The sequence below is a fragment of the Melanotaenia boesemani genome, chromosome 4 (genome assembly GCF_017639745.1).
Source record: "Melanotaenia boesemani isolate fMelBoe1 chromosome 4, fMelBoe1.pri, whole genome shotgun sequence".
Taxonomy (NCBI): Eukaryota; Metazoa; Chordata; class Actinopteri; order Atheriniformes; family Melanotaeniidae; genus Melanotaenia; species Melanotaenia boesemani.
In genome coordinates, this window is record NC_055685.1 from 28,497,396 (window position 1) to 28,518,194 (window position 20,799).

A 20,799-nucleotide genomic window follows, 5' to 3' on the forward strand; every position below is an offset into this window, starting at 1 on the left:
GTTTTGACAGCGTGGGAAAGCAGGGAATAGCAGAGGAAAAGCACAAGTAGCAAGAAGGAAAGGTCTTCCAAAATGAACTTCTTTTGTATTTAAAAATGTACTCAAAAAATTTAGAAAGCATGACATATGTAATGTAATGCAATACCTGTTTTATGTAAAATAAAATGAGAAATCTACTTCTCCTCCCACTGATCTATATTGATCATTTAATCTGAAAGTCCTGTCCTCGTGAGCTCCATCCTCTCTGAACTGTAATTCTCTGCATCACAGGGCGGCTGTAAGTTTGTTGCAGGGGCGCTCCATTTCTTCTTCTTGGGTGTGATCACCTGGATGCTGTTAGAAGGAGTGCAGCTATATCGCATGGTCGTCCTGGTGTTCAACGCCACCGTTCGGCCCCTGTACCTGTTTGCCGCTGGCTACGGCACACCTCTTGCTATCGTCGTTATATCTGCCATCATAAGACCAGAGGGATACGGAACTCCCCACCAGTAAGTGTTTAAGGGAAGCAAAAATTAAATAAATTTCTTCTTGTTTGTTGTGTCGAAGAGCAAACCTGAGACAAAACACTGTGGGAAGTATATTTGTTTTTGTAAACGTTACCACATTGATGTTTGCGTCATTGTGATGGCATTAGTGGTTAACACAATATTGCTCTTGTCAATCAGTGACGTAAACATTTCCTTCCTCCTAAACCTAGCTGCTGGCTGTCCCTCGACAATGGCCTTATCTGGAGCTTCTTTGGCCCTGTTTGCTTCATCGTCATACTCAACGTCTTTTTCTTCATCATCACTGTCTGGAAACTCGCCCAGAAGTTCGCCAGCCTAAACCCAGACCTCTCCAAGCTGCACAAAATCAAGTCAGTCCTTATATTTATGGATGTGTGCATATGTAACAGTAAGGGTCTTGCAGCCTTTTTTTTTCTTCCATTTGTTAGGTAACATATGTCCATTGTACAACTGAAAAAGAGGATGAAGATTTAGTGGAGTAGCTTCACTGTAGAGAAATGCTTTAATGGAAAGAATGTGAAAAAATATTCAGGGAATTTTTTTTTCAAAAAATGGATGTCCCCCTCCAGTCCTGTCTATGCTTATTTTTCTACTCAACTAATGCAGTAGAAACTCCAAAGTATGCAGCTGCAAAGCACATCTTAATTAAAAAGTATCCATCATGCAATGTATCGGCTCATTAATCAATGATTTATCCAAGGAATTTGGAACTTCCTCAGCAAAAACTGAGTAGAGAGAAGTTTCTTTAGTTTGATGAACCCTTATAAACTAAAATCAAGATGTTTCTTTGGGTAGAGAAATGAGCAACCAGCCCACACATTACATTTTTTTTGTTTTAAAGTGGCTAGATGGTTGACTCACCATCTGATTCTGAAGAGCTGAGTTTAAACCTTCATCTTCATATAAAAAAGTGAATACATTGGCTCAGTGAATAATATAAAGAGAGCATGCAGTGTATGAGCACAATGCTAGGGACTGTTTTTTTTTTAAATAGCTTGTTCTCTTTAATCTCATATTTTATATCTCTAATTTGCCTTATCTTTTTATCTACAACTAACTTTCAACAGACAGTTATTGGAACTGTTTATTCTGTAGCTTCTTTGAGCATTTTTCTTTTTATTTAATCCCCAGGGGTTTTTGAGACATGTAATAATTAACTGAATGTGCAGTGTGTAATCTTTTACCATGCTCTATCTGTTTTTCCTTATGTTCCATTATCGTTTATCCCCTGCAGAGCTTTCACAGTAACCGCCATAGCCCAGATGTGTATACTGGGTCTCATGTGGGTGTTTGGGGCCTTCCTGTTTCAAGCGGGCTTGCCAGCGGTGGAATATATTTTCACAATCCTAAACAGCCTGCAGGGTGCTCTGGTCTTTGTCATGCACTGCCTGCTGTCTAAACAGGTAGGATCCAGTGTGTGAGAGTAAAGCTGGGTGTGGACTTGTGGCAAAGTTTAATATTAACGTGTTAGATTAAATCATTGCCTTTGCCTAGCCTGAGTTTATGTTTTCGGCAGCGTTGGTTTTTCTGTCTCTCTGTTGGCAATATAACTCAAAAAGTTATGGACAAATTTTTCATTAAATTTTCAGGAAATCTAAGAAATGGAAAAAGAACAAGTGATCACATTTTGGGAATGATCCAGTTCACCATTGTAATTCTCTTCATGAATATACATTTTCCTCCATCCGTCATGATCATGTGTATGTCAATGTTAATACTAACAACTAACCCAGACCGCTGCCATTAGAGAAAATGTAATTTTTCTCTAATTTTTAACTACGATTATTATAGCATTTGTTTCATCCTGGTGTCTAAGGGTATGTTTCCAGGGTCAAGACTTGTAAATAAGATGTGGCATCTATCCTGATTATGGGAATAGGTAGTGGTATTTGAATGAAGTATACACAAGCATGTGAAAATGGGGTTTGTAACTGAGTGGACTGTCTGGCCTTTTGGGTATTTTCTCAGGTGAGTGACCCTATGGCTTGGCAGAAGTCTGATGACTGGTTTAAAATGATTTAATTTAAAACGTAGAATACGGGAAAATATTCATGACAAGTAGATTGCATGTATGTTATTGTTAGTACGTTTGGTAGTTACAGATTGTTTTACTGGTGTTCTGCTGCCCTCTGCAGGTGAGAGAAGAATATGCAAATTTCTTCTCATGTATCTGCACACCACAAAAGAAGAGATACTCGGACCTCAGCACCACCAATCCCTCCAGCAGTCAGTCACAGGTATGTATGTTTTTTTGTCTGTGCTACATAAAAACAGTTGGAAAGTCAGAACATTCAATGACTTTCTGTAGTGGAAGGTCCTAAACTAGGGGCATTCTTTAACGTTGTTGGAAGAAATCCCAAGTTTAAGACAGTTCCTGCACATTCACATTCAGAAAAAGTCAACTTTGACTGCACCACCAAGAAAGAAATGAAGCCACGCCATTGAGAATAAAGCTGCACTTCAGTTGTATTCATATAAAATCTGAGAAAGAGGCAAAGTGTTGAAGAGTGTTTGTGCTATGAAACATAAATGTTTAAACAAACGGAAAATACTATTTTATTCATTCGATTCATTGATTTATTATTCTCCTCCTGATTTATTCTTCAGCTCTTTTAACTAAAGCTAATCCATCTTTCTCCCCCTTTCCAGCCAATCACCATCTTGTTTATTTTCACCATTTCTCTTTTTGAATATTGGTATTGGCCAGGGCCACCAAATCTTAAGCAACATTTATTTTAATTTGGCATCATAAACGAAATCATAAGTGATACAGCTGCTGTGGAAAAAAATAAAAAAAAACTGACAGTTCACAGCCAGACAGAAATATCTAGAGATGCCATGTATTGTCATTTATTCTCCTGCTGCAGAAAGCCATGCTGGAAAATAATGAGGAGAGGGGAGCAGCAATACTTTGAACAAAACTGTGAATCGAGAATCGAAAGGTAATTTTCCGAATGTATCCCTAAAGTTATGCTCTGGAGCACAAATAGCAGCACTCGTACCTCAGCACAGCCAAGGTGGAAGGTGCCATATCACCAGATTTGACTTAGAGGATTGGTATTCAGGGAGTTGCCCCCCCACCCTAAGAACTCTAGAGCGTTTTACTCCTCTACCAGGGTAAAACTCAGATGTCCAAGTGCAAGTGAATGCAGCATGTAATGTACTTCTGTATCTTCTACATCAACACTAAAGAGTATCATCTCGCCAACTGCCTCATGTCTACATGTGCCACCCTATTTCCTGTGCCCTCTTCCCCATCCGAAATTTTCCAGACCCGCCTCTGATCGTTGAGAAGTGCTGTTGCCGCATTGTGGCTGTGATTGGTCTGCAAACATGTTTCAGTCCAGTTTTGCACGAAAGTCTTCATTTCTCTTTATGCTGCATCCACTGAAGAGCCAGACATTTTTAAATGGTATTTGGCAACAATTATCAAGGTTTTCTGAAGAAAAGTTTTCTTTTGGACATTGCCTTTTCCACTCATTTTCAATCTGGTCCTTGTTCCTGGTCAATTTCAAAAGAATGTATGTTTTATTTTGTTTTTAAGCCACATAACAGTGTCCTATGAATAATAACAAAAGAACAAACAAAACAATAAATTAAAAACAAAATTTTAATCTAAGCTGATCCCATTTTAGTTATTTTTGCTTAAATGATGACTCTGTTTCTCATGACATGGTTTGTCTCCCTTTAGGGATCTCGGACTGGACAGCACACAGGAGAATCCCAAATATGAAGGTTATGATACTTCAAAGACAGACTATTACACCTCCAGTCTGTTTTGGATAAAGGTGTGACTCACTTCCAATTGAAATGTATGAGTAATCAAGTTTATTACCTGCAAACCAGTTTAAATTCTCTTCTGGTGTGTTGTTAAATCAGTGACACCTCAAACTACCATTTTGTGCCCACCAAAGGTTAAAAAACTGAAAGTCAGAAAAGGGGAGAGAGTGTATAAAATTGACGGACATAGCTACTACAAAATCTCCCCTTATTATGAGGATTTGGCCGTTACGTTTGAGATGCACATCCTTGTGCTGAGATTATTTCAAACAGGACAATATTACCTCTGAAACTTAAGGAAATAATTTTCAAAATTATTTTCATTATTTGGTACTGAGGGCCTGCAGGTTGGTGTTTATCTTTAGTCTCACAGGTTAGATATTTTGTGAGCTGCTGCAATTAATGTGGCTCTAGTTATAACATTTTATTTGAATATTTTCAGATATTTTTTATTTTGAGATTTTTATAGTTTATTAAGCTAATGGGACCAATTTTATAAATTTTATTTTAATTTATTATTACTATTTTGTAGAACTAAAAACCATACTGTACCTAGATCTATTAAAGTAAGTAGTCTGGTAATATCTACCAGTCAATAGTAATACAGGCAATTTTTTCATTTACTTAATTCTTTTGAGTAAATAGTCTTCTTTGACATTCCCTGAAGATCAAGCTGTGTGAAAAATGACATTTTTATTTAGGAGTAAATGGTTCAATTGGCAAAAAGAAACCAAAGTTAAAGTGTTTATTCATGAACTTTTTAGATAAAAGTGAAACCACTTGAGTCACTCTTCAGTGGATGGAGAACATATCACAATCATATAAGCTGTATTCCCTTCAAAGTGATGGAAAATTTGACTTGTTTTATATGTATTTATTTAAAAGTGCAAACAGTAGCAGTCTACTCTATATACATACAGTATGAGCACGAGCAAGTAGTTTGCACTGTATTTTATATACATGTTAAATGTTAAAGTAAGGGTGGGTATGCTTTTTGTTTACATGAACTGTATTTAACAGTATGTTGTAATGAGAAAGCAAATGAAAGTTTCCATGTGGCGTCCAGTTGTTGCTTTGGTTTCAAACAAAATGAGTGATTTTTTAATCACTTGTGGCTATCTTTAAGGGATACAACTTGGTTTACAATTGAGCTGTGCTCTTTTTTTTAAGTAGTATATTTGATGATTGTAGTTTTTATTCTTGGTATTGTAAACCAAGCAAACAAATTTGGGACAAAATGACTCTATGGGCAATTAACAAAAACAGACCCACCCTTCTGATAAGCCTTCAGCTTCCTGCAATCAAATTGTTTATCCAATAAATGTGGATTTGTGTAATGTGTTCTTATTATAGCCGTTTGCCTGTGCTTTCATGCAATGTTACTTACTGTAAGGTTGAAGTCTCATCCCTGAAATGAGAGCCTCAACAGTAATGGGATCTGTCCAGACATGAGTTTGAATATTTTATTGCACTTTTCTATTGTAAAAATGATGATCAGCACATGTTCACTCAAAAATCATGAACACTTGAGGAGCAGTCTCTCTTATAGAGCCTTGAATGGATATTTTCATATCTCTAAATTTACTAACATGGGTAAAAAAAAAAAAAAAAGATCTGAGAAAGATGATAACTGGAAAAAAAGGAAAGATTTGGTTTTGTCTTACACTTTGTTGAGATTTAAATTCCTGATAATTGTTTTGAATAGATGAGCTATTCTTGGCTTCATAAGTGGGACTGCACTTTTTATGATCATCAAAACCTCTGATTTTATTTGACGTTTTTTATGTGAAAAAAGCAAAATGCATTTTGCGTTTTTTTGTGAATGTAAAAATCCTTGTTATTATGATAGACTATAGTTTTATTTGCTTATTTTTGTACTTTGTCTTGTATACTATTTGGTACTGTTTTTTCTGAAAATATTCACCACAAAATTAATTAAAGCTTCTACTTCATCTGGAAAATCTTCTTCATGAATGTTTTTGCTGACATGAGTCTCAGTCAGTTGTTAGAAAGCTTCCGGATGTTTATGTAGACGGTAATGCAATTTTCCCACTGAGGGACTAATAAAAGTTTTCTTATTCTTAATGTTAATTTTAATTGACAGTTAAGAGTGTTTGTTATTAAGATTGAGTCTGTCTTCTATACAAAAGTTCTCACCCACCAACTGTTGCACACACATAAAAAGCATGTAAAACTAAAACTGCAGTAGGCCTTTTTACAAAACTACAAAACTATGACATTTTGCCTCCAGGGCTAAAGAGTCACACTCGCTGCTGTGACGTAAGAGATATGAGTTGTAACTTGCACTGCTCTGTGCTGCTTATAAGGCATTTAACCTCTGACAGCCACACTGTAAACATCTGCTTAGAGCTGCCTCTGTGGCTCACTTGAGAGGAAGCTCTTTAGGCTGCTGTTTTATGCGTCTTTTTCTTAGTGAAGTATTATAAAAATCTTCTGTAAGGTAAGCTTCAGCTCTCCAAATTGAAATTTTGTTTACTTTGATTCTGTTTGTGTTTGAGGTCCCTGTTTCTATTTCCACAGATAATGAATCTGATGAGTTGTGTGATTTTGAGCCTCACTGTTTTGGGGACTGTGTGGTTGTGTTCCCTCCCTTGGCTCTGCACCCTGTTAACAGGGCTGGGACTCTTCATTGCATGGATGGGATCCTGGAAGAACATTCGTATTTTTCTGCACACCATCAAGAGAGATTTATTGTATGCAAGTAGTTTTTTTAAACAAATTTGTTAGAATACTTTGGTTTATGCCTCCCATTATGAACCTAGAGATCTTCCTTTCACTGTTTTCAACCTTCCATCTTTCCTTGACTTTTTCTGTCTAATAGGTGTTTGGCTATCATTGTGCGGGTGAGGTTTTCTATGTATCGTAATCTGCGAAATAGAAGCACCATCCCTGCCTTATTTGCCCAGATCGTGACACTGCATCCAGATAAACCCGCTTTGATCTATGAGGCCACAGGAGAGGTGAAGCGATTAAAAATGAATGCATCAACAAAAGTAGTTGCACCCCCACTGAGATGTTGATAAAAGAATAAATAAACAAACTCACTGCATTTCTGTATATTTTCCAGGTTTGGAGTTTTAAGGAGCTGCAGGAGCGATGCCATGCTGTTGCTAATTGGGCTCTAGAACAGGGCTGGGCTGAGGGTGATGTTGTGGCTTTGTACATGGAAAACCAGCCTTTAGTGGTAGCTTTATGGCTGGGCCTGGCTATGATAGGTGTAGAGGCTGCTCTCATCAACCACAACCTTCGACAACACTCACTGTTGCACAGCGTCAGTGTGTGTGGTGCTCGGGCATTGGTATTTGGAACAGAAACGGCGAAAGGTGGGTACAGACAATGCAGATGAAAATATTTGCTATTTGAAGTTTTATGTTGCGACTCAGTTAATAAAAGAATGTATTATCTTCTCTGTATCCTCATATACATGTTTGATTCTCTGCCAGCGGTATCAGAAGTGACTGACTCTTTGCAGCCCGGCGTGGTTTTGTTCAGCAGTGGTAATGAGGAAGATGAGGAGAAGCTTTGCAGCGCTCAGGTTCAGAGTTTGAATGCCCTGCTGGCCCGTTCTCCCACACACCCGCCGGCCCACAAACTGAAGAAAGGATTTAACAGTAAGGCTCTGTAGTGCTTATCAATGGGATGAGGGTAGGGTTTTGTTGCTTTATGAATGTTATGTTACATTTTACAAACATTTGATTGCAACACTACTTTCTTCTTAGCAAGTCTTTGCCTGCAGGAGCAAACTGCCGTCTGCCAGATTCCACTCTCCTTGGCCTTGGCTAGGGATATAACTATTTCACAACTTGTACCAACACACACAAACAAAGTTATGTCAAACAAATCATCAGCTCACTTAGAAAAAAAAGGAAAATGAAAAAACGAACGTCAACAAATACGCACTTTGGGATCAATATTTATCTTTATTTAATTAATTTCTTACAAATATCACCAAAATCACTGATGTCAATATTACAGGATAATTGAGCATTTGTATATTTATCAGCAGATTTCCTTTCTGGTAAAATCTATTATTTTTACATCTGTTAACTCATTGCATTCCTTTGTCAATGATCCTCAAGTCTTTGCTTGCCTGTCAGGAGAGAAAGGAGCATGTTAAGGAATGAAGAGGGACTCTTGGTGCATACCACACAAATGAAAATACGAAACAGACACTCTAAGCACTAAAAGTGTTTAAAGTCTGTGGATTTTCTCCTCTGTTTCAATGCAGGCAGACTTTTCTACATTTACACCTCTGGTACAACAGGAATGCCAAAGGCAGCGATAGTTGTGCACAGTCGGTGAGTTATCAGCCTTGATTTAGCTCTATAGGACTTTAGACTTCCAATTTTCATTTCTAAAGGTGAAATATGATTTTCAACATTTGTTTGTTTATTATTTAGTCACTAATTATTTTGGAAGTAAAGCATTTTCAAAACAAATCAAATTTTACTTATAAAGCATACAAAGCATTTTCATAACAGATTGCATAGATCATCAGTCCATCACAGGGCTAACATACAGAGAAGCAAACAACCACTTACACACACATTTATTCCTAGAAATAATAAGGAGCCAACAATTAATGAAATATGTATGTTTTTGGACCAGAAGAAACCAGAGTTCTTGGAGAAAATCTAGACATGCACAGGAAGGACATGCAAACTCTACACAAGTGCAAACTTTATCATTGCGTTGGGTTTTGACGATAACATTACATGGTTAGGGTTAGTAATGTAAAATACTTTGCTAATGTTTAGAAAATGATCTTGGCTAGGGCTGAAACTCTATCCTCCTATCTCCTCCTATCCTATCTATATCATGCCATTTTTACACTTCATATGCAGTTACTGTCATGACCACTAGAGGCTGCGTGCTCTTTGATTTCTGCCTGTATAAACAGAAATCTTAACGGCATATTTTGGGAAGGAGGACAGTTTCAGTCTGTTAATATGTACAAACAAGTGGTGTCAATTTCTGTAATTCACTTTTTAAAATCTTGTTTGGCAGGTACTTCCGAATTACTGCCTTTGGTTTTCATGCTTATGGCATATGTCGTGATGACATAATCTATAACTGTCTTCCCCTCTATCACTCTGCAGGTAGGTTTTGTTTTGATTTCATTTATGCATCATATAGCTCTTAATTTAAATAACCACACCCTTTTGAAATAGAGTCAATTTAGAATGTTCCCTTTTTAATATGCTTAAATTGTACTTTGCTCCCATTGGTTGAATTCTTGACTAGTTTTTTTTACTACTGCCACTGTGCATTTCATGTGAATATTTATAGGTACCATCATGGGAGTAGGACAGTGTTTGCTGTTTGGTGTAACTGTTGTAATCAGGAGGAAGTTCTCAGCTAGTCGTTTCTGGGACGACTGCGTCAAACATAACTGCACTGTAAGTACACACTGCTACAATAAGTGTGTCTGCAGGTCAGAAGCCTTATTGATGATTTTACTAAACACTTCTGAAAACAGTTCAATCTGGTGTTTGATTGTGCTTCTGTGTGTCTATCCAGGTAATTCAGTATATAGGTGAAATCTGCCGTTATCTGTTGGCCCAGCCTATTCGTCCATCTGAGACTCATCACAAGGTTCGAGTTGCCATCGGTAACGGCCTCCGTCCATCTGTGTGGGAAGAGTTTGTCCAGAGATTCAGAATCCAACGAGTTGGGGAATTTTATGGTGCAACTGAATGTAACTGCAGCCTGATCAACATTGATGGAAAGGTGTGCTTTTATGCAACTTCTTAAACTGAAAAATTTGAAAAAAGTCTTGTCTCATGCGGTCTGTTTACACATCCAGGTAGGATCGTGTGGCTTCAGTAGTCGCATCATGCCCAGCTTTTACCCCATCAGACTAGTCAGGGTGAAGCAGGATCAGCGAGAGTTGCTCAGGGATTCACAAGGACTCTGTATACCCTGTCTGCCTGGTAACATCACACACACACACAGATAAAACCAGAACATGAAGAAAACATGTTGCACATAATCAACAAAGGTCTGTCTCTACCTCTGCAGGGGAACCGGGCATGTTAGTGGGATGCATTAATGACACCGATCCGCTCAGAAGATTTGACGGCTATGCTGATCAGGATTCAACCAATCAAAAAATAGCTCACAATGTATTCAAGATGGGAGACTCTGCTTATATCTCAGGCACGTTTTATTCTGTCTCTTTATAATCAGAGTAGTATTTATGTGATGTGTGAGTTTTTGATATCCAGCTTTGCTGTGTTCATTCAAAGGTATCCATTATTAGAAAGCTCGATTTCAAATTGCACTAACATGTAGTGAGCTTTTTGTTTGTGTATTGTGCTACGTTGTTCTATGTCTCTAATCATCAGGTGATGTGATGGTGATGGATGAATATGGCTACATATATTTCAAGGACCGCAGCGGAGACACATTTCGATGGCGGGGGGAGAATGTTTCTACCACGGAGGTGGAGGGGGTCCTCAGTGGCCTGCTGGGGCATGCTGATGTAGCTGTCTATGGGGTGTCTGTACCAGGTAAAATCATATAATCCAATCATGTAAGAGTAGAGAGAAAAAAAAAAGGGGGGGGAGTTGTGTGAAAGCAGTCATTGTTTCAGCTGTCTGTATATGTGTGTGAGCAGGTGTTGAAGGAAAAGCAGGTATGGCAGCTATAGCTCATTCAGGAAGCCATTTGGACCTTGATGTATTCTTGATTGCTGTACAAAAAGCCCTTCCCTCCTATGCACGGCCTGTCTTCCTGCGACTCATGCCATCTGTTGACACCACAGGTGAGAAAACAATTGAAGGACAGAGCTTATTGCTAAAAATGTAACAAGCTTATGTAACTTATTTTCCTCCCTTTTATTCTCAGGTACTTTCAAAATTCAGAAGGTTCGTCTGCAGAAGGAAGGATATAAACCACAAGACACGAAGGAACAGATCTATTTTCTAAACACTCGTGCTGGATGTTATGAGGCTGTTACTGATGAACTATATAACGCCATTACAAAGGGTAAAGTGTCACTATGAGAGAAGAGGGAAAAAATACAGACTGTGTGTCAAGACAACGTGCTTGTCAGAAAGTATTCTCTTTGCAAATAAAATGAAAAATGACTGCATTGTGTTTTTGCAATTAAATTAGTGCTGGGCAACTATTAAAATTTTTAATTGCAATAATCGCATTGTCGCAAAATGTCTCTTTCCTTTAAAAGAAGACCTACGGCTATATATATATATATATATATATATATATATATATATATATATATATATGAAATGAAATGAAATGAAATGAAAAATACTTTATTAATCCCAAAGGGAAATTCAATATTGTAGTAGTAGTAATTTTTTTTTTTTTTTTTTTTTTTAACAATCACATTAATTAATTAAGGGCTTTGTTCTTCAGCCTGATAGCTGCTGGAAGGAAGGATCTTCTGTATCTCTCTGTCTTGCATCGGACTTGAACAAGCCTCCCACTGAACACACTCTGTTGTTTCGTCACGGCGTTGTGTAGAGGGTGTGAAGGATCTTCCATTATCTTCGTCAGCTTGTACAGAATTCTTTTTTTGATGATCAACTCCAGCGGCTCCAGAGTTACTCCAAGCACAGAACCGGCTTTCTTGATCAGTTTGTTAATTCTTTTCAAGTCTCTGGTTCTGATGCCGCTGCCCCAGCAGATTGCTGCAAAGCTGATTGCACTTTCAACAACAGACCTGTAGAACATTTGCAACATTTTGGTGCAGACGTTAAAAGATCTCAGCTTCCTTAAGAAGTAGAGTCTGCTCTGACCTTTCTTGTAAATGTACTCAGTGTTGCTTTTCCACTCAAGTCTGTTGTCCAGCTGAACTCCAAGGTACTTGTATTCCTCCACCACCTCCACCTCCTCTCCCATGATGGAAACACTTCTATGTGTGTTCTTGTTCCTCCTGAAGTCAACAATCATCTCCTTTGTTTTCTTGGTATTCAAGATGAGATGATTGTCACCGCACCATTTCACAAACTGACCGACCAGTTCTCTGTACTCTGCTTCTTGTCCATCACTGATACACCCAACAACTGCTGAGTCATCAGAGTATTTCTGCAGATGACAGAACTCAGAGTTGTACTGGAAGTCTGAGGTGTACAGCGTGAATAGAAATGGTGAAAGTACAGTCCCTTGTGGTGTTCCAGTGCAGCTGACCACCATCTCAGACACACAACCTTTCAGTCTCACAAACTGTGGTCTGTTTGTGAGGTAGTCGTAAATCCAGGTGGTTGTGGAGGGATCCACCTGGAATTTCTGCAGCTTCTCACACAGCAGAGCAGGCTGAATTGTATTAAAAGCACTTGAGAAATCAAAGAACATGACCCTCAAAGTGCTGCCTGACTGGTCCAGATGAGAGTGGGCTCTCTGAAGCAGGTATATGATGGCATCTTCAACCCCAAGCCCATTACGGTATGCAAACTGTAATGGGTCCTGAAAGGTGTTCACCTGCTTGCTGAGGTGAGCCAGTAAGAGTCTCTCCAGGACTTTCATGACGTGAGATGTCAGGGCGACTGGTCTGTAGTCTTTTGGTTCAGCTGGTTGTGGTTTTTTAGGCACTGGAACAAGGCAGGATGTTTTCCACAGCACCGGGATTCTTCTCTGACTCAGGCTGGTGTTGAACAGGTGCTGGAGAATCGGACATAGCTGTTTTGAGCAGGTCTTGAGAACTCTGGGACTGACACCATCTGGACCTGCAGCCTTGTTCTGGTTCAGTTTCACCAGTTGTTGCATGACTTGGTTACAGGTTACAGGTTATATATATATATAAAAATGCAGTAAATTTTGGTTTACAAACACTACATCAGGGGTCTCCAACCTGCAACTCTGGGGCTGCAAGTGGCTCTCTGGACCTTCCACACATGGCTAAAATATTTTTTTTAAATCTATATCTATCTATAAATGTGTTTTAGTTGCACAAAACGCCGTTTTAAACACGTGTTAAAGTCCGACAAAACGGCGCTTTTTACACGTGTTCATTGAACGCCGCAAATAGCGGTGTTTAAAGACCACCAAAAACGTCATATTTTTCGGCGTTTACCCAAGCTTTAAGAAACGGCGTATTTTACGCCATTTTTTTTTTACCACAAAACGGCATATTTTACGCCGTTTTATTACAAACGCCCAAATATAGTGGCGAATTATGGACCCTTTGGCTTGCCATGGTTTTGTGCAACTAAAACGCGCGTAAAAAGTGCCGTTTTGTTGTATTATAATTATTCCAGCCCCTTTTTTGTACAGCCAGTAAAATTGAACCGTGATCATCCTATCAGTAAAGAATAAGAGCAGACCACTTCAGTTCATCACTGATCTTTTCTGAAGGATTGTCTGCATTGTTCCAGTAACACTGCAGTCTGCATGTGTGCTTACATCTCCAGCCATATTCAAATGCACTGCCAGGATACAATTTGTTATGTCTTTTCTAAGCAAAAAAAGAAAGAAAGAAAGAAAGGAAGAATTCTTTGTTCACAGATGTTGACATACATACATTATTGTCTGAAACCACACACTGAGCACCAACCTATGCATTACAATGAGACAGACTAAATTAATAGTGTCTATATTTAATAATATAGATAATAAAGTGTATATACTACCTGTAAATGACCAGTAAATTTCTCTGGCCAGTCTAGTATCAGTCCTGGATTGTTAACACCCTGGACACCACCACCAGCAGGTGGTGTATGTATGGATATACATAGATGGTTGTACATAGAACAGCAGTTACTGTGGTATATACTTTTCATTCTACTGCATTTGTAAATTTACCTGTTGTGGGATTAATAGTTTTATCTTTTATTATGCTGTTCTTCTTTAAGTACAATATACTATAGTAAATATAGTAGTATATACACTTTATTATCTATACTATTAAATATAAGCGTTATTAATTTATTTATGCATAGGTTGGTGCTCAGTGTGTGGTTTCAGATAATAACGTATGTATGTTGACATCTGTGAACAAAGAATTCTTTCTTTCTTTCTTTCTTTCTTTAGAAAAGATATAACATATTTGATCCATATTTGAACTTGTATCCTTACTGATTGAATGATCACGGTTAAGTTGTACTGGCAAAAAAGGGGCTGGAATAATTATAATACAACAAAATGGCACTTTTTACGTGTGTTTTAGTTGCACAAAACACCGTTTTAAACACGCGTTAAAGTCCGACAAAACAGCGCTTTTTACGCGCGTTTATTGAACAGTGTTTAAAGACCACCAAAAACGTCATATTTTTCGGCGTTTACCGAAGCTTTAACAGCGTATTTTACGCTGTTTTAGCCACATAAAACGGCGCTTTTAACGCCGTTTTTCACCACAAAACAGCGTTTTTTCCCGCCGTTTTATTACAAATGCGCCAATAGAGTGGCGAATTATGGCCCTTTTGGCTTGCCATACAGCCCTAATTTAAATACAATTATATATGAAAAATAAATGGAATGACATTGGGCACATTACTTTAAAAAGGATTTAATTAAAGTTACTAGTTTGTTCTCGCAAAAAGTAACTGCGTTAGTAAGGGAGTTACAGCATCATAAAAGTAATTAATTACTCAGAAAAGTAATTATTCATTTACTTTATTTAAAAAGTTCAAGTATATTCACTTCAACAGAACTTAAAATTCATCTGCATGTTAATTTGTTAATAATAAAACTGAATATTAGATCAATGAAAGACATGGAAACCTAATAAATTCAAATACTAACAGAAAAATCATTGACCCTAATCTCAGACTGCTGGATGTCATGTCGGGCTTCCTGTGATTCTAACTGCTTACAGCCAACATGAAGAAACACTAATAATGTTCTTGTCCTTTGAAGGAAAAGTGATGTCTGTGATTCCAGTTTGTGTGTGTGTTTGTGTGCATGTGTGTTTAACTGGCTCACTAGAAGAAACAATAAAATTCATATGTATGTAATAAGGACACATTTAGAAAAGTTTGGAACAAAGTGATGCAGGCAGACATAGCACCACTGCAACCTGCTAGAACTGTGTTTACAATACACCAATCCAGCATTTATTTTTAGATATTACAATTCAGTGTGGCTGCGTACTCTTGTTATTTATAACAGAGATTAGGATTCTTGTAACTGTTTATCAAGCTTTATTTATGGTTGCCATGTTCATTGTGGCACATTCATTGTTGATGTTGTTCAGGGCTCTGTTCAGTGAAACGTGGTAGGTCACGTTATATCTGGTTTTTCTGATGTGTTTTCTGATAGCAGTTGTATTGTTTAATCTATTTACCTTTTCACTAGGTTTTGTTGTATTCTCTCTAATCGGACAAATTGCTTTTGCCTCCTTGTCTTCGATCAAATGCCCAACGTCTATTTTGATGGTGCTGTTTGAGTCAGTGACAATATTGTTCTCTGATGGAGATTGGCTTTTCATTTCCTGGTCCTCCAAAATGATAGCAGTACCTTCCAGTGAGTTATAATCTGACCCCAAGCTGATGTTCACTTCTTGTGCCAACACGGCAAGACTACCCCCCACATATATACTCTCAAAGTATGGGTACACTATTTCAGCAAAGCAATGTGTGAAGGTAAAAATAAGTACACCAGTATCAGCATTTCTGAATTCCAGCATCCCTCCATCACAGTCCAGCCTCACATGGACCTTGCTGAGGTGGTGTGAGTTGTCAAAGTTGAGGATTTTAGTGGGACTTGTGAGAGCTCGGTACTCTCCATCTTGTAGGCTGATACACCAGAGTCCTGCCTCTGGACATACTTCAAACTCTCCCCTTCTGGGCACTGATTGAGCAGCCACACCAAGTGTCCAGTTGTTAATGTTGCCAACCTGATTAAAGCAACAAAGAAAACCATTTACTTTTAAAACACAAAAATAATTTCCTCAGGACAGTATGGTGTACAAATACAGTATATCCTGGTAGATTTCATAAACTAACACCAATATATTGCATCACTATAATTATAAAAGTTGGGTCACTGAATGAAATTATGCAATGATTTGCAAATATCATAAAACAGTATTTTATTCACAATAGAACACAAGATATATGAAATATTGAAAGGACATTTCACAATTTCATGAACAATATTAGCTCATCTTAAATTTTATGATAACACAACTTAAAACAGTTTCAATTAGGTCAACAAAAGGTGGAAAAATTAAATGAAATCAACTCGTTTACACTGCTTGTGTAGTAAAATTCTATCCATTTTTGTTTATGTGTGTGTGCTTTGTCTATGTGTATGTCTGTGAATGTATTAAGCGTTTGTCACTGTGTGAATTTATGGTAATATATCTAAACTAAGTGTGATTTCATATAATATTCTAATGTGATCCTTTCATTCAATCTATCTTCTAAATGGAATGATAAATGATCGCTAGAAAAATCTCTCAAAAACCTTTGATTTACAGTGTGATCGAAACCCGTTTAAAGCATTGACAGATTAACAAACTCAGTGCCTTTAAATTTCCTGGGAGCAGCTCGAGATGCACAGACAATGTAAAGAGATCTCAGTTGGTGTGGTCATGTGACTTGATGCCTTAAAGAAGTGTTGAAACAATGGTCGCAACTTTTCTAATTCAAATGATTGAGGCGGACTCGAGCAGATGGGCTCGAGCATAACATCACTAGGCTTCATCTCCTTTATTGTTCTGATTTGGGTTCATTTCATCACCTCATCCCACTTGGACGATGACATCCTGATCTTTGGGCCCTTAGATAACGTAGCAAAAGATAGACAAGAATCTCATGGAAATCACACCATGAGCTTAGGAAAGTGGAAAATGTTCTGTGGTCATACATATCTAAATAGGAAATTATCTTGGAATTCATGGATCATGCATACATGAGTTCATGCATCATGGATCACTCGTACACCCTCCAGACCACAGAATGTTATTAGCAGTTTAAAGACCTGCATCTCTAATGGTTTATGAAACTATCAGCCTGCACATGTGGAAATGTTCAATCAATGCTGAAAGGCAAGTTTAAGAGCAGCATTTGCTCCCATCCAAATGATGTCTATTTCATCAAAGGCATATTTTAGCAAGACAATGCTCAACGGTATGCCACAGCTATTGCAGTGACACAGCTTTTTTGAAAAGCATCATGAAATACAAAATGTGGCAAATGGGACCCAGCAGCTTGAGTAGCTAGAATCCTATATCATACAAGGATGGGAAATATTCTGCTCCCAAAGGTCCAGCAACCAGTCTCATCATTTCCCAGATGTTAACAGTGTTGGTGAAAGAAGAAGGGATGCTGGGAGGATGTAAACTTAGAGGCAACTCTATGTTGCTGCCATTAAATTGCAGATAAGCTAATATTTTTCAAGAAATAGCAAAACTACTTACTTTCAACATTTGATATGTTCAATGTTGAATTAGGAATAAAATAAAAATGTTATTAGTTTGAGATTTGAAAACCATTGCATTCTGTTTACATTTTACACAAAGTGACAACTTTTTGGAATTGGAGTTGTAAATTTAAATAATTGAAACCAAGTTTTCCACAAACATGAGCTTATAAATACAAATGTCTACAAACAAAATGCCAATACCTCAATGTCCCAACTGTGTTCTCCTGTTGTAAAGCCCTCTTTAGTCAGGATGCAGGAGGTATGATGGAATCGTTCAGGGTTAGCTGGGACAGGGAAAATCTCATCGATATCCTTTTCTGATTCCAGCAAAGGCCCAGAGGTGATCTGGACTCTGTTAAGCTCAGGAGATACTCTGAGAGACTGGCCAGCTGTTCTGGGGTCCAGGGTGACTGGAGCTGTAAAACACAAAGGAAGTCAGAAGCATTCAAAGGACAGAACAAAGAAGACAATACAAAATGCATAAATGAAGAGGCACTAACTGTACGGAGCGATGTGTTTAATCTTCTCCCACACAGCATACAGGAGGTTACCCAAGTGTTTCGCCACATCAAGTAGAGGTCTGCACAATTTCTGTGGCATCATGTGATTTATCCATGTGCTGCAGTGAATTAATGGACAGATATTTACTGGTCTTCTTTTTGCATGTGTTGGTCTGATAAAAAAAAAAAAAAACTATTGTAAAGTCCAGTACCTGCTCATTGTGTCTTGGTAATGCTGTGGGTAAGAATTTGAGTGATTAAAGATATAATACATATCCCAATTCTTTTACTAACTGTGCATCATTTGATTGATGTCACCTGTAAAAATTCAGTTCCGTCTCCTCCAGCATCGAGCTCCCCTTCAATCAGTTGGATCTTCTCCTCCAAAGATTTTATCACCTGATTCATCTTGGCTATTCTTTCCTCTGCCTTGCTAATCTTTTCCTCCTTTTCCAGCCTCAGTGCAAGAAGCCTGGCTGCTTCCTCCTGTCTCAGAAACTGGTGAAATTTCTCAAATTCTTTTTTCATGAGCTCCTCTGTGAGTCTTGTCTCGGTCTCAAAAGAAAAGGAAAAGATCAATAACTGATGCAGAAAGGCGAAGAAGTTAGGAAATATATTTTTTAGGTGGGTATGGAAGATGCACCTGATTGAACTTGGAAGAATGTTGACAGGTTTGTATGAACTGCTTGAAGAGATTCATCTTCATGGTCAGTCTGTTCAGCAATGTTTCGAGCTCCTCCTAGTGTCCAAAAGAGAACAAAATATGAAACTACTGTACATTGCATCCAACTCCCACTTCAGTCAGTACTTTTTGTAAATGTTAAAGGTAATAGGCTGTTCTGAGTTGACATTTATTGGTGGAAAATGTGAGTAATTATGAGATATGTGATCAACTTGAAGAAGCTGAAAAATATTTTATACCCCAGAACCTCTGAGCCACAACAGTTGTTGTAGAAAAATGACTTAAGAGTCTGGATGGGTGAATTTTAACTAAGCTTATTTGAGAAGAGAAAAAGAGGTTCTGAAATGAATGAATAATGTGTAGAGACTTCTATCCACAGAGGGAGGGAAAAATAAAACAGTGTAGCTGTGAAGAAGATTGAGTTTTGTCTTCGAGGTTCTTATCTTAGCAGGTGTTGTTTTGACACCTCAGTGCAACTTGGTGTCTTTCACCAAGCGCCAGTTTCACCAAGTCAAGTTAGATGTGTACACAGTAAGATGTCAGCATAAAATGATGAAAATGTTTAAGAAGAATTAATAAAGATATTAAAATACATAATAAATACTTAAATAAGTAATACAATTTACAATAAATAAATAAATAAACTGAAAATACTGTTTTAAATGGCCAAGTCAAACTTCTGCCAAAGGACCTAAAGTGAGCGAGACTCATTTCAAAACTTGGGTGAGACAACCTATAACAACACACCAGAGTTGGAGCTGAATGAGTCACGTGTGTGAAAGTGGTAGAAGTAAATAAATAGAAAATTATTCCCGTCTTAAAACACCACTGTACTGACAGGCTGTACGTTTTAAATCCTATTCACTATAGTATATTTGATACTGATGAAATAAAACTATAACAGGGTAATTTATTCTGCACAATAAGCTCTTTATATTTTACTCTCAAGCACCTGTACTATTGTAGAAAAAATATTTAAAACAGCAGTATTGTCTCTCTTTCTGTTTATGCAAAAGTTTGCAAAAATGTTTATTTTTAATGACAGCTTTTTACCTCAAAATTGAGTCATGCTTAAGTAAAAATGTGGATATGCTTTCATCACTAGCTTTGTTTACAGAAATGTAATTTCCTTTGGTTTGGTATTGTAGCATCAAGCTGATGTAACTGGAATGCTAGCATTCAAGCACCATGAATGGCAATCATCTGCCCTGCTGGTGTCCTTGAGGGAAAGAGTAAATTCCTACCAGATGCTCTTTATCTGATCCTTCAGGATGTGTTTTTCAGGTCATCTGAGATCCTGTCACACTAGACAAAAAAAATAACTGAATAGAAAAGTTTTATTACAAAAGTTATTTTTTCTGACTGTTCTGAGCTACTGAGATTTCTCCTAAAAATAGGCTACTATATGGTTTTAATTAGGGTTAGGGTAAGGGGTTCCATTTATACACATAAATACTTTTTTAAACAATCAATGGCCCTTTTGACAAACATATGTTGACTATTGTTTAGTTCTATTCTTAAAAATATATATTTTTTCTTATGCCCTTATGAGTTCAGAGTACAAATATTTTGGTATGATTTATGTGTTCAGTGCAGTTTCCGATTTGCAGCTGCAGTTCCAGTGGCCAGATTCCTACCTTACAGTCAACTGCTGCCTCAGTTAAAAGGTAAACCCTGTGCCCTTCGTGACTGTCAGGAGCACAGTGTTTACATAAGGGCTTCAAGTCATCCAGACAGAACAAAGACAGGTACTCCTTGTGTTCTTCACACCACTCTGGAGAGTCCAGGGATGAGAGAGGCAAGACGTCTACCTCAGGTCTGAGAAGGGGTGCAGGGAGAGATGCTTGGTTGCTCATGGTTGTTCCGACAGATCTGGCGCTAGTTTGGCTTGTCAAAACGAAGCCGTCAGGACAAGTGGGAACTGGAGAACAGCAAGGGGGAGGTGCACTGATCTTTTGGTGTCAGTGTTGCAGTGCAG

At 37.9% G+C, this 20,799-nt stretch overlaps 3 protein-coding genes across 5 annotated transcripts in view; 2 read left to right on the top strand and 1 right to left on the bottom strand.

The window, feature by feature from the left end:
• The window catches only part of LOC121637846 (adhesion G protein-coupled receptor E5), a 16,970-nt gene extending 10,587 nt beyond the window's left edge, over positions 1 to 6,383 (top strand). The window contains exons 13-18 of one of the 3 annotated variants that reach the window (XM_041982169.1): positions 271 to 488; positions 698 to 856; positions 1,741 to 1,909; positions 2,642 to 2,746; positions 3,371 to 3,448; positions 4,198 to 6,383. In XM_041982169.1, coding sequence (XP_041838103.1) covers positions 271 to 488; positions 698 to 856; positions 1,741 to 1,909; positions 2,642 to 2,746; positions 3,371 to 3,421 — 702 coding nt within the window. In that variant the 3' untranslated portion in view covers positions 3,422 to 3,448; positions 4,198 to 6,383. Of the gene's footprint in view, positions 1 to 270; positions 489 to 697; positions 857 to 1,740; positions 1,910 to 2,641; positions 2,747 to 3,370; positions 3,449 to 4,188 lie in introns of all 3 variants that reach the window. The other 2 variants (XM_041982171.1, XM_041982170.1) reach the window with 2 other exon arrangements.
• Positions 6,384 to 6,604: 221 nt separating this feature from the next.
• LOC121637851 (long-chain fatty acid transport protein 1-like) lies at positions 6,605 to 11,459 on the top strand. The gene is made up of 14 exons (XM_041982177.1): positions 6,605 to 6,747; positions 6,828 to 7,000; positions 7,129 to 7,267; positions 7,375 to 7,630; positions 7,751 to 7,918; positions 8,536 to 8,605; positions 9,315 to 9,406; positions 9,597 to 9,706; positions 9,828 to 10,037; positions 10,114 to 10,240; positions 10,329 to 10,466; positions 10,655 to 10,819; positions 10,927 to 11,073; positions 11,157 to 11,459. Exons 2-14 carry the CDS (start codon positions 6,831 to 6,833, stop codon positions 11,312 to 11,314), a joined length of 1,950 nt encoding a protein of 649 aa, XP_041838111.1. The 5' UTR covers positions 6,605 to 6,747; positions 6,828 to 6,830; the 3' UTR covers positions 11,315 to 11,459.
• A 3,502-nt stretch (positions 11,460 to 14,961) lies between these two features.
• LOC121637860 (zinc-binding protein A33-like) lies at positions 14,962 to 20,517 on the bottom strand. Its single transcript, XM_041982192.1, has 6 exons — positions 20,459 to 20,517; positions 18,458 to 18,878; positions 18,352 to 18,374; positions 18,140 to 18,258; positions 17,841 to 18,055; positions 14,962 to 16,107 (listed from the first exon to the last, which is right to left on the bottom strand). The coding sequence occupies exons 2-6, from the start codon at positions 18,665 to 18,667 to the stop codon at positions 15,406 to 15,408; spliced, it is 1,269 nt and encodes a 422-aa protein (XP_041838126.1). The 5' UTR covers positions 18,668 to 18,878; positions 20,459 to 20,517; the 3' UTR covers positions 14,962 to 15,405.
• Positions 20,518 to 20,799: the final 282 nt, after the last annotated feature.